The sequence below is a fragment of the Leucopleurus acutus genome (assembly GCF_964270905.1).
Source record: "Leucopleurus acutus genome assembly, chromosome: 15".
NCBI classification, from domain to species: Eukaryota; Metazoa; Chordata; class Mammalia; order Artiodactyla; family Delphinidae; genus Leucopleurus; species Leucopleurus acutus.
This window is the reverse complement of record NC_139157.1, coordinates 819181-833404: the sequence shown is the minus strand read 5'-3', so window position 1 is coordinate 833404 and position 14224 is coordinate 819181. Positions and strand designations below refer to the sequence as shown.

The following is a 14224-nucleotide window of genomic DNA, read 5'->3' as shown; positions in this document are numbered from 1 at the left end:
GCATCATAATATCCTGTAGCAAATTCTAATTTTCTTAAACCTAACTAGGATGATAAATAATTCCCCCATATTATAATCCATCATAAGCATTCATGTATTCGTATATATACATGAAAAAGGCATATACATATACCTCTTATACTTTTATACTTCGGGGTAATACAATGTTAATAAATATGATAACTAGTAAGTATAAAGGTAGAAATCCAGCTTTAACTTTGTTGTTAAAAGAATACAAGTAAGAAGCTTCAATTGGAGATATAAAAATATAGCTAATCAAAACTACTATGAGGTTCACAAATCTATAAATTTCATGTATTTTTGAAAAGTCGAGAAGTAAACACTCTTTAGTACATGTAACAAGCTATTCACAGTAAAGAGCAAATACTAAGGCCAATGCCACGTAAGTTTCAGTTTCGTGTTTCGCAGCAACCCAGCTGTCCCACGCAACATCCCAGATCCATCTGCTGGCAGTCTATGAGAGAAATGTTTAGAAGACCCACTTTAGATCGAACATGTTAAGTAGCAATTTTCAAATCTATACAATGTTTGATACTGTTTAGAAGATGCATCACTATCTCAGAAAGTTGTATTTTAAAAGTAATTTGTCCAATTTTCCCTTTGCTGAAAAGACTTGACAGTGATGCTTCCTGGGTCCATCTTTTCTTTTACTGGAGCTGGTACGTTATCTAACACAGAATGACCCTCCCTTAGCAGAGAGTGTCTGGGGGCAGGAACAGGAGGCACTCTGTAATCTGGGTCTAGTAGTTCTGCATGCAGTACTACTCTGCGGTGTTATAGTCCATAATAAGGAATTATTCTTCCCACCCTTGAAAGATTTTCGACCGAAAGTTTGTCTTGAAATTAAAAAATGGTATTGACTCTGTGAGCAGGCTGTTAACAGAGAAACCCTAATTCCTTGCTTCACCTGCAAAGCCACACGTAATCTTTTTCTGTGGCGGCTCTAAAATGGTCAAAGCCCTCTGTGGCCTCTCCCATCAAGAGGCGATTTTTCCGCCCTGTGAATACGAACTGGCCTTGGGACTTGCTCTGAGCAAAAGAACGTAACGCTGCAACTTCCAAGACAGGCCTTAAGCGGTCCTGTGCTCTCACCTGCTGGAATGCTGTGAGGAGCCCCGCATGTAAGGAAGCCCATTCAGTCCACTGGAGGATGATGGCTCCTGTGCAGGGGGACCCAGGTGCCCCAGCCAACAGCCAGCACCAACTGTCACACCTGTGAGTGAGGCTGTCGTGGACGTCTAGGTCCAGCTGAGCCATTGGATGGCTACAAGTGCATCCGTGAGACCAGCAGAAGATCCAAACAGCTAATCCAGGCTAAGCTGACCCACAGAATGGTGAGCAAATAGGCTGCTAAATTCTGGGGCGGGGCTACCTAAATACACCACAACCTCTCTGGTTATTAGTCAAGCACAGCGAGTCCGCCCATCTTAGCGTCTCTGCGCTCCGTGTTTTCTCTGCTTGGACATTCTCCCTGATCTTTGGCACGGCTGGTTTCTTCTTGTCATTCAGACATCAGAGGCCCTTCCCCGTCCCCAGACAATCCCAAGTAGTCACTCCGTCCGTGGAGCACTCGTCACCATCTAGAAGTGTCTCGCTCCCCGAGTGTGCACGTAGGCTGTGGTGTAATTCTGTCCTCCCCAGAGCCTTGCTGACTGCCCTGTGGGCGGCAGCCTTCCGCCCAGCCAAGTCCTCCCGCCAGGCTTCCTCATGGAGCCCCTCAGACTGTCCCACCCCACACACTCATGCTCAACTCACTAGAAACGCACACAGCTCTCGGGGTATTGCAATCTTACTTGTAAGTAATAGTAATAAGCCTTTCTCATGTAGGAATTGCTCAATAAATATTTATTGAATAAAAAAAGTAAGCCTTTCTGTTTATTGAGGATTCTGGGCTGGGCACTCTGTGAAGGATTTTAATACGGATAAGCAAGTAGGTTTTATCGTCCCCATTCTACAGAAGAAAAAACTATGTCCAGGCCAGAGGCAGTGTGTGTTGCTGCCAGGATTCATATCCAGGCCAACTGGACGCTAAAACCTAGGCTATTACATTCTCTGTATCATTTTATTTTCTTACACTCTAAACTGTGTTGCTTTATTTTCTTGACTGGAGTAAAAACTCCTTGGCAATCATGGTCCATGTCATATAATTTTCTGTATTTTCCTCAGTACCTATACCTATTATTTAGTGCCCTAAATCAATTTACTGGTTAATCAATTATTAAATGACATTAAATTGTCAAAACTGTTATGGTCAAGGAACAGAATACCCATACAATTGAATAAATTATTAACAGAAAATTACCATTTCTAGCTTAGTATTTTTCAAATAATTCATAGTGAAAGAAAATATAGTTCACATAATTATCCTTTCAGTCAAGATGCACCTCACGATCTGGAAGTGCCTTTGAGACATTGCAATAAATATCAAGTCACTTAGAGGGGAGACCTCATAGTTGAACTTGGTAGATGCTGATCAGTGAGGTACTTACATTGATTGCCTGACCCGTCTTTTGAATGAGTAATACTTTTATAATGAACTTGTAACGGTGGAACCCAAATTGTTTGACTGCGAACAATATGCGATCTGCTAATTCAAGCGACAAATGAGAGAAGACTTTGTCATCATATTTGACATCTTTAAGATTTTCCTTTAAAAAAATTAAGAAAAATATTTTAATTTTCAAACCAAATATGTTCTAAACAAAAATTGAAGTAGAAAATGTGTCTGATTAATACATATAACTTTTTGAAAAACATACATATTTCTAACCAAGTAATATTAAATGGTTGATATGTTTACCAATTTATTTCAATAATAATTTTGAAGAAAATTTAGTTTTATTTATTTACTTATTTTTTAATATTGGGCTGCATTGGGTCTTTGTTGCTGTGCGTGGGCTTGCTCTAGTTGCAGGGAGCAGGGGCTACTCTTCGTTGCGGTGCCCGGGCCTCTCATTGAGGTGGCTTCTCTTGTTGCAGAGCATGGGCTCTAGGCGTGCGGGCTTCAGTAGTTGTGGTGCGTGGGCTCAGTAATTATGGCTCACGGGCTCTAGAGCACAGGCTCAGTAGTTGTGGCACATGGGTTTAGTTGCTCCACAGCATGTGGAATCTTTCCAGACCAGGACTTGAACCCGTGTCTCCTGAATTGGCAGGTGGATTCTTAACCACTGCACCACCAGGGAGGCCCTAGTTTGGTTTCTAAATTATGTTCAGTTGCCCTTCATTAGCAACCCTTAAGCTTAAGTTTTCCTTTACTAGATTACTGTGCCAAGCAGTTACTAGGGAGACACAAGAGGAATTTTAAAACAAAGCTTCTAGGAATTCTTAGGTAGAGAATCTTAAATGTTTTTCAAATTTATGTATTTGCTAAAATTCAGGAGCAGAGCCTGCATTGTGTTTTTCCTGTCTCTTTTTTTGGCCACGTGGCACGTGGGATCTTAGTTCCCCGACCAGGGATCAAACCCACACCCCCTGCATTGGAAGGGCAGAGTCTTAACCACTGGACAACCAGGGAAGTCCCTATTCCTGTCTTCTTGTCTCCACAAATTAAAGGCCACTTCTTTCTATTCTGCTTCTATGGCTTCTCACTCTACTGCTTTTTTCTGTGGCCTCCAGGAGAATATCAAGGAAATCAAAGATTTCTCATGTTTGTTACTAAATTAATATATAGCTGGGGGCAGGCGGGGAGACAGATGTGGGCCATGAAGGACTACATTTTCCTACAAACCATAAGCAGACCTGAACCAGCTGGTGAGCAGGTGGTGCCTGGCTTTGATTAACTGACTCAGACCAATGATAAATTAACCAATGTTCTGAGTTCTAATGACAACAAATGGATGCCTACCTGGTAATTTTATAGGCAAGTAAAACCAAATAAATTACCCATTTTTTGGTTTTGGTTCCCTCCTAGAATGGTTCTGGATCTAAACTGGGTCTAGAAGAATTTAGTTCCTTCAGGCAATTGGCTCAATCTTTTGGACACTTAGCGACATCCATTCTCCCTTCTGAATCTGCCTAAGAGATCCCAGGCTTTATCTACATAAGTGTTCATTTTTAATAAATAAAGAGCACGTGCTATAGGAAGATACCTATAAGCTCCATCAGTATATACTGTTTCTGTGTCTAGAACTGTGTTCAATGCTCCCTAAACGCAAAGGAAAATCCCCGGCCTCTCTATGACCCCTAGCCTTCCACCTATATTTCCAATTAGCTGTTCCAGACCCCATCATGCTCAATGCAGTTCTATAAGCTATCACATGCAAACACAATTTGAAATTCTACTATAGTCAATAAACTTGAACTCAGTCTATGTGGTAGGGCTGAGTGACACACCAAAATGTATACTCAATCACAAAGGCTTGCTATTAGTGTTTAGATCAGAGAATTAATAATTATTTTATTGTATTGAATTTATTTCCTGAAGTTATGAGCCATAATATCTTTACCAAATATTATCTGATAATTATTAATTCAGCTTAGAAATGTATCTATGTCTATGGTGGTGGAGGGAGGTTGGAGGGTGGGTTTCCTAAATATTCTTCCGTATTAATAAAGGTTAATTCATTTAAGAATTAACTTTGATACAATTAAAGGGCCATTAATCATTTATACAGAATAAACTAAACATATGCTTTCTTCCCAATAGCTAGCTTACATCAGTTATTACTAAAGGAGTGCATCTTGTAAATTAGAGGTGGGGGAGGGAGATTAGGCTGGGTAGAGTCCCACAAAGGGAATCTGGTCATCAGAAAAATCCTGGGTGCCTGGTGCCCAAAGGTGAAAAGGGGATTCAGAAAAAGTGGTCCCTTAAACAAACATTCTATAATTAAAGTTTTTAATTTGGCCCTTTATTAGGAAAGATGGTGAAGGGAATTCTTTCCATCTGAACCATGTAGTCTTCAGATACCAACACTAGCATAATTAATATTGGTATTTGTATTACAGTATTAATTTTGTAAAATTGAAGACGCTTTGTTGGACTAGCCTGAAAACATGTGTCTGAGTTTCAAACTGTCCTAAATGAACTTTAGATTCCAGCTGGTTTAATGAAGAAGAAAACCGATGCATAAATTGGGGACTGCCTGTTCTTAAGATGTTTTAGCGTCATCATGAATCAATTTTTCACACATATTCAATATGTGTTCTTTAATTCATTCCTCCAAATATGGGAGACACATGGAACCTGAAGGATAAATAATTTATGGATAATTAAGAATTAAATGAAATAGCAAAAGAATATTCCTTTTGGTCTAGCTTTAATCATAGCATCAACATGAAGATTATTGAGTATGACTCCAAAGTACTTTCATATTTTCAGAGATAAAAGCTACAAAAAAATCAATCAGGGTAACTATATGGCCATAAATCTTAATATAGTTTATCAAACCCCCAAAGCTAAGATATTACTATCATATGTATCTATCAACCTACCTTTAATATCTGCTGGACTTTCGCTTCTACTGAATAAGCCTGGAATTTTTTCAATGGCTCCATTCTATATGAATTAGCAAACTTTAGTTTGGCCAGGGTACTCTTCCATTCTTTACCTATGTCAGCAATTGCGTCATCAAATGGTGGCTCTACGTACTGAACATCATGAATTGATTCTCTCAGTCTTTCTTTTAAAATCTGTGCATACTGAAAGGAGGGAGAGAGAGACAGAGAGAGAGAGAGATTACTTTTTTAATTGTAAAATGAAATTTCGTTTTTAAGAACCCTGGTGCAATGGGACAGGACTGACACAAAGCTTGGAAATCCATTATAAGACTTCAATGATTATGTGGTTGCTAAATCCTAGATTCATTTCTGGCTATCAATTTGGTAAAAGAAGAAAAAAGCATATAGCTGTCATCTATCTATTTATCTATAAACAGAAATACACACAAACACAAATTTGAATGCATATATTTAGAACATCCATGGAAGATGCAAAAGAACTAGAAATAAGAGTGGCCCCTGAGAGGGCAACTGAGTGGCTAGAAGACTGGTTTGTAAGGAAAACCTTTCATGTTCCCTGCCCTGACATTATGAAATATTATCCTTTATTGTCTTCTTATAATTTTAATTATTTTATCTTTGAATAAATAATACAATTATTTACATAACACATTTCTAAGTCTTAAATTGAAAAGATAACAAAAGTGTATTGATTTGGTATATACATCTTTCTGTGCTTTTTACATTCAACATTTATTGCATGACATTCAACCTGTCTTAAAGAACTACTTATTTAGTGGCTACTACGGTTCAGTTAAGTACTCTAGGCTCTGAAGTTACTCTGAAGTGGTGAACTTCATTATAATAACCAGGAATTAACTGTTTTACTTGTATTAACTCATAATCAAGGACTCTGCACTCATGGAGTTATCCTTCTAGTGGGGAGGAGGACAGACAATAAAAACGTATATAGGGTAATGAATAAGCCAATTTAAATAGTGGTAATTGGTATACAAATAAAACCACATGACTTGATAGAAACTCATCATGAGGGCCTAATTTGGACTGAATAATTGGAGACGTCCCTTCAGTCCGGTTTGGGCTGAAGTCTAAAAGGAACAGGAAATAGGAAGGACAAAGAACATGTTCTGAGAATAGACGTGTGTTTGGTGTGTCTGGATCGTTTAGAGTGAGGAAAATAGTAGTAACAGAATAAGGTTAAAAAGGTATCATGGGGCTTCTCTGGTGGCGCAGTGGTTAAGAATCCACCTGCCAATGCAGGGGAGATGGGATCGAGCCCTGGTCTGGGAAGATCCCACTTGGCGCGGAGCAACTAAGCTCATGCGCCACAACTACTGAGCCTGAGCACCTAGAGCCCATGCTCCGCAACGAGAAGCCACCGCAATGAGAAGCCCACGCACCGCAATGAAGAGTAGCCCCGCTCGCCGCATCTAGAGAAAGCCCGCGCATAGCAACGTAGACCCAACGCAGCCAAATATAAATAAATAAAATAAATACATTAAAAACAAAAAGGTATCATGTAGGACTAAGAGTTTGAAAAGGAATTTGAAACTTATTCTCAGAACAATGAGGAGCCAGTGGAAGGATTTAAACGGGCAAGTGATATTTTCTAGTTTACAGTTTTAAAAGATTATTGTGGCTGCTGTATGGTGAATAGATTAGAGGGAGATCAGGGTCTGAGGTAATAATTTATAGTTTAAAATACTTGTTTACAAATAATGTTAATGATAAATAACTTCATAAGTGTACAATAGCGTTTCAAACCAGGAACATGGTTTGCTTCTGCATTTACAGAAGAACTTTTATTTACAATTAATTTTTTATATTACAAGAATTTCTTTCAATTTATTCTGAAGCATTAATTCCTGTGATATTCTTTCAATGTCCCATTTAAGGTGATTTAAAAACACATTTTTTGTTTTTAGGAGTTGTATAACATAAAAATACCATTGTTCCCTACTAAAATTTTATTAATTTTAATGTTTATTACATCTTGATTTTCCTACAGTTCTACATATTTCTATCACTCCTCTTCATTTTTCACACCTTACTTCATAGACCAGTAGTTTAAAGTGTATACATTAAACATCATATTCCCAGGAATACTATGGGAAAATATTTATTCTCTACCATTGATGTTTCTATGTGGCAGAAACTGTTATGGAGCAATAGTTCCCCTTCTTTGCCCTCTGATTTGTTCCTCTCTGATGGAGCTTATGTGATAAGCAAGTTAGGAAGAGGAAGAGCATGTTTAGTGCAGAATCTCCCCACCTCTCCTCTTGACATCTAATTATAAGTAGTACATATTTTCTGTTCCACCACTGCATATGCTTTACAGAGATAGGACATCATCTTAGATATATGTCATCATCCAGCTAGACCCATGACTGGGTGAGCTGCTTTAATTTAGGTAGAAATGTTACCAATTTCCATCCTATTTTTCATCCCTAATGGTTTGTTAATATGGTGAGTTACATTGAGTTTTGAATGTTAAACCAACCTTGCATTCCTGGAATAAACCACACTTGAGCATATTATTATTATTATTTTACTGAAGTTTGTACCTTTTAACCCCCTTCACCCATTTTGCCCACCCTCCAGCCCTTTCCCCACACCCCAACCTCTGGCAACCACCAATCTGTTCTGTGCATCTGTGAGCTTCCACATATAAGAGAGATCATATGGCATTTGTCTTTCTCTGACATTTCATTTAACATAATGCACTTGAGACGCATCCATGTTTTTGCAAATGGCAAGATTTCACTCTTTTTTGTATATATACACCATATCTTCTTTATTCATTCACTCGTCATTGGACATTCAGGTCACTTCCATGTCTTGGCTATTGAAAATAATGCTGCAATGAACATGAGGGTGCATGTATCTTTTTGAATTAGTGTTTTTGTTTTCTTCAGATAAATACCCAGAAGTGGAATTACTGGATCACATGGTAGTCCTATCTTTAACTTTTTGAGGAACCTCTCTACGGTTTTCCATAGTGGCTGCATGAATTTACATTCCCACCAACAGTGCACAAATGTTTTTTCTCTACATCCTCACCAACACTTATCTCTTGTCTTTTTGTTAACAGCCATTCTAACAGTTGTGAGTTTTGATATGAAACTTTCCTGATGATTAGTAATGTTGAGCATCTTTTCATGTACCTGTTGGCCATCTGTCTGTCTTTTTTGGAAAAATACCTATTCAGATCTTCTGCCCACTTTTTTCATCAGATTTTTTTTTGGAATTGGAATTGGAATTTTGATAGGGATTGTATTATATTAAATCTGTAGGTTCTTTTGATACTATGGAAATTTTAACAATATTAATTCTTCCAATCCATGAGCATGAAATATACTTCTATTATGTCTTCAATTTTTTTTCATCAATGTCTTACAGTTTTTAGTGGACAGGTCTTTCACCTCCTTGGTTAAATTTATTTCTAAGTATTTTATTCTTTTTGATGCAATCATAAATGAGATTGTTTTCTTAATTTCTCTTTCTGATAGTTCATTATTAGTACATAGAAACCCAACAGAATTTCTCATATTGATTTTGTGTCCTGCCACTATACTGGATTTGTTTTCTAATTCTAATGTTTTTTTTTTTGGTAGAGTCTTTAGGATTTTCTATATATAATGTCATATACAAAAAGCAACAATTTTGCTTCTTCCTTTCCAACTTGAATGCCTTTAATTTCTTTTTCTTACCTAATTGTTCTGTCTAGAAATTCCAGGACTATGTGAATAAAAACAGCAAAAGTGAGCATCCTTGTCTTTTTCCTGACCTTACAGGAAAAGCTTAGTTTTTCATTATTATGTTAGCTGTAGGCTTTTGATATACAGCCTTTATTATGCTGAGGTACATTCCCTCTATAACCACTTTGTTGAGAGTTTTTTTAAAAAACCATAAATGGGTGTTAATTTTTGTCAAATCTTTTTGTGCATCTATTTGAATGATCATGAGATTTTTATCCTTCACTTTGTTAATGTGGTGTATCACACTGATTGATTTGCAGATGTTGAACCATCTTTGCATCCCTGGAACAAACTCCCTTTGATCATGGTGTATTATCTCTTTAATGTGCTATTGAATTCAGTTTGCTAATATTTTGTTGAGGATTTTTCCATCTATGTTCATCAGGAATACTGGCCTATAATTTTCTTTTCTTGTGGTGTCCTTGGCTGGTTTTGGTATTAGGGTAATGCTGGCCTTGAAAATGAGTTTGGAAGTGTTCCCTCCACTTCTATTCTTTTGGAAGAGTTTGAGAAGGACTGGTATTAATTCTTATTTTAATATTTGGTAGAATCCACCAGTGAGGCCATCTGATCCTGGACTTTTGTTTTAGGTAGGTCTTTGATTATTGATTCAATCTCCTCACTAGTAATCAGTCAATTCAGATTTTTTCTTTCTTCATGACTCAGTCTTGGAAGGTTGTATGTTTCTAGTAGTTTATCCATTTCTTCTAGGTTGTCCAACTAGTTGGCATAGTGATCTCTTATGATCTTTTGTATTTCTGTGGTATCAATTTTAATTTCTTCTCTTTAATTTCTGGTTTTATTTATTTGAGTTTTCTCTCAAGTCTTGGTCAGTTTGTCCCCTCTCCTCACTTAGGGACTCCAAAGACAATAGAAGTTTTGCCTGAAATTCCCCATAGCTCATGTCAGATTTTCTATTGCTGTCTCTCAATTCACTAAGCCTGCTCTGCAGTGTCAAATCTGCTGTTAATTCCACTGCTTATTTTACATTTCCAACATTATATTTTTCACCTGTAGAGGTTTGATTTGGATTTACCACACTTAATCTTTTCTGATTTTTAAAAAAATATTTATTTATTTGGCTGTGCCCAAGTCTTAGCTGCAGCAGGCGGAATCTTTGTTGCCACAGGCAGGATCTTTGTTGCCACAGGCAGGATCTTCAATGAGGCATGCAGAATCCTTAGTTACAGCATGCAGGATCCTTAGTTGCGGCACATGGGATCTAGTTCCCCGATCAGGGATCGAACCCGGGCCCCCTGCATTGGGAGCATGGAGTCTTAACCACTGGACCACCAGGGAAGTCCCTCTCCTCATTCTTGAATAGACCATACTAACTCTTTTATAATATCAGTATTTTATAACTGCTTTAATGTGATGAAAACTAATATAATACAATAACTGTTTTATAATAACCGCTTTAGTGTCCTTTTATACTATTTCTATCTTTTTATCATTTCTGGGTGTTTTGTTTCTTCTCTCCATTTTGAGTTGTACTATTCTGCTTCTTTGAAGGTATGCTAATTAAATACCAGATATTGTGAATCTTACCTTCCGTTTTTGCTGTATATTTTTGTATTCCCACATGCATTCTTGAGCTTTCTTCTAGAATGTAGTAACTTGGAAACATTGTAATCCTTCTCAGACTTATTACGAGGCAATTTAAAATCCAATTTAAGCTTTGACAGGCTGAACTAGAGAAAACCCTAAGTCTAGGGTATTTTTCCCCCAATACTTAGACAATACACTTCTTAGCACTCTAACCAATGCCCTATGATTTACATGGTTTTCCATTCTTACTGGTGGGGAAAAAAAAAAAAACTATTTTGTGTGAGTCCAAGGATTTTTTTCTGTTTCTTTTGGGTGGTTCTTTCTCTAGCCACACCTGACTTCCTCACCAGATGCACTGATGTACTAAGCTGAAGACTTGAGGAAAATCCTCTGCAGATCTTGGGAACTGTTTGTACAGCTCTCTCCTAATACTCTGCTCTTGTATCACCCTGACCTACCCTGACTCCCAAATCATTCTCAACTAAGGGAGACATCTCCGTAAGGTATGGGCTGGAAGCCCTCACCAGGCAGTACATTAGGGGAAATCTTGGGGCTCACCTTTCTTGTTTGTCATCTCTCAAAGATCACAATCCTGTCTTGCCTTACATCCAGCCAGTGGAAATAAGTACTTCATACATTTTGTGTAATTTTCTGTAGTTTCTGGTAGGAGTTGGCTTCTAGTAGAAGTCCTTAATCAGAAATAAACCTGCTGTTTTAATCATCTGTCAGACTGCTTTATGTTTCGGTTGTGGAAGAGAAGCATTATAGCTCCCCAAACCTCTTAAAAATGAAATCTTTATTTTGTTCTTTTTGATTAATAGAATGCTTCTTCAGGGTACTGTCATCTTCTTTTCCTCAATACACCCAAGGGATACAACTATATTATATCATTAATAGTGGCTCTCAACTGCAATGAATTCCTTGGGGATAGGGCATGCATTTGTGGTTTAAAAATAACAATCAGAGATTCTAATATGCTGAAAACTCACATCTCTGCCATTTCTTCCATATATATATTGGCTTTCTGATTTAGTATTCTCTTTATTACGAGTATTTTATCTCCTAATTAAGGAAAAATCTTTGTAGTCACTTCCAAAGCTTAGAAATAGGCTTTAAATATGAAGAACTTTTTGGTATCTACTGAAACAATCTGAGTTTAATTATTTAACCTATTGATATGGCATTTCCTTATGTTGAGCCTACAATCCTAGAAAAAAAAGAGCATGGTCATGAGATGCCATTACATTAATGTATTTCTAAAACCTGTTTGCTAGTATTAAAGATTTTCAAATGTACGTAGACAAGTGAGACTAACCAAGTTTTCAATTTTCGGTAATTTGTTTATGGTTTTGGAATCTTTGGTTGCAAGCAATAAGCACGGAATCTTGTTAACCATATACATAACTAATTGGAAAGATATGGAGTAGCTCACAGAATGGAAGAGAAGCCTAAAGAGTCTGACACTTGAGGCAGTTCAGTATGCCGCCTTCAATTTAAATTAACCTCAATCATTTTCTTTAATTATTACAGGAAGAGTTCATCTAGTCAGCCTAGTTTTGGTCTCATCCTCACCACAAAGTTAAGGAAGGTGACTGACAGTTCCACCAAAACTCTATCCAATAGGGAATTAGTTAATTCTCCAAAGGAAAACTGAGTTGCTACTAGTAGAAGAAAATAAATGGATGCACGAGAGAGAAAATCAAAAGACATTTATAACCATTAAATTGTGTGTCCTAATCTTTCTTATGCTCAGGATCATGAGAATAATCAGCTACCTGAAAGTTAGGAATGACTAATTAGTGACTCACTGCCCTCAGGCACATTTAGTGAGCATTTGTGAAATCTTTTCTCAGTCTCTTCCCAATTCAAATTTCTTACCTGTAGAAGCCCAGATTTTAAAGGCAGCTATGGTTAATCACATTCATAACAAATAAGCAAGAACTGCCTTGGTCCATGTTCCCTTTTCCCCAGATTCTGGCCTATATACCAAGTGAACCTATCTGTCGTCCCTCCTTTTGGATTCAGACTTCCTCACTTTTCAAGACTTCAGATCTTCAGTAGACAGTAACTTTATAAAAGGCACCTCAAAATACAAATATTTTCCATTACTGCAGGCGACCTATCTTTTTCTCAGACTTATTACGAGGCAATACAACAAAGTTTCTGGGAGCATGAATTTAAAATCCAATATATTAAGGTTTCTGGCCTTGCTGTGCTTTTGCTTGGTTCTGAGAACTTGCCCTATTTATTTTTCCTCCTTTTGTTTCTCTTTCCTCTGTAAAATGTAGACACCAAAGGGCAGTCATTAGAACCCTGAAATGTTGCCATGACTTTTTGGGGGGGGGGGTTGGGAAGGATTCTGTTATTTGAAATAAGGATCTTCAAAAATTAGTGTTTTGGGCTTCCCTGGTGGCGCAGTGGTTGAGAGTCCGCCTGCCGATGCGGGGGACGCGGGTTCGTGCCCCGGTCCGGGAGGATCCCACGTGCCGCGGAGCGGCTGGGCCCGTGAGCCATGGCCGCTGAGCCTGCGCGTCCGGAGCCTGTGCTCCGCGGCGGGAGAGGCCGCAGCGGTGAGAGGCCCACGAACCGCAAAAAAAAAAAAAAACTAGTGTTTTGCCTATTATCTCCCCTTCATCCTGTTGATTAAGGGTCCCACGAAGTAGGTATGAAAAGAAACAATTATAGGCAAGTGGACCAGAAGTCCCGGCTCTATGATTACAGTTTTGTACTGTAATGGTTTTCACACTATGCTCATACAGAAATCATGGTGTTACACCACCAATAAAACAATGTCATTTTGCATTAATTTCAGACAGCAAGTTAATGAACAGAATTATTTTCAATTTAACTTTCTCGTACGTTCCTCAAATAGTGAGGCTGCTGCTGTTTACAAAAACTCAAAACATCTCATTGTTCTGCTTGGTATATCCAATCCAAATATTATTATTATTATTATTTGAAGCACAGCACACGTACACCTACTTCTGGCTGGTAAAGCTGCGGTTTGTGTGGTGGCACTAAACACACTAAAATTACGTATTTCTGGGGAAAGCGCCTCTTAGGAAACCTGGGCTGAACAAATCTGAAGAGAACTGAAGAAGCTGTTTCAGCCAGTTAGCGCGGTGGTCTAGGGTCTACACCACAAAAGCCGGAGCTCTGCAGCCCAGGGGCTGGCCCTCGTCCCGAGTCTCCTCACTCACTGCCTCCTTCTCGAACATGCTAGGCCTCCTCTCTTTCCGAGGCATCATCGGCGGCTGCTGAGGCGCCGCGGCCGAGGGCGGTTTCCCACCCCAGCCCCGCTTCTCCATCGCGCAAGCTCTCGCGGACGATTTCCGCGACAGGGTTTCGCTCGCGCCTGCGCCGCGGGAGCCGGAAGTGCGCCGCAGGGAGGGCCGTGACGTAACGTGACGTGACATGGCGTGGCTTGCGTCATCCCTCGG

At 38.6% G+C, this 14224-nt stretch overlaps 1 protein-coding gene across 1 annotated transcript; it reads right to left on the bottom strand.

Moving 5' to 3' along the window:
* Positions 1-364: 364 nt before the first annotated feature.
* Positions 365-14092, bottom strand: DYNLT2 (dynein light chain Tctex-type 2; the record flags this gene model as incomplete). Its single annotated transcript, XM_082855389.1, has 4 exons — positions 365-475; positions 2511-2669; positions 5452-5658; positions 13985-14092. 4 exons carry the CDS (start codon positions 14090-14092, stop codon positions 365-367), a joined length of 585 nt encoding a protein of 194 aa, XP_082711515.1.
* Between the last annotated feature and the right edge of the window lie 132 nt (positions 14093-14224).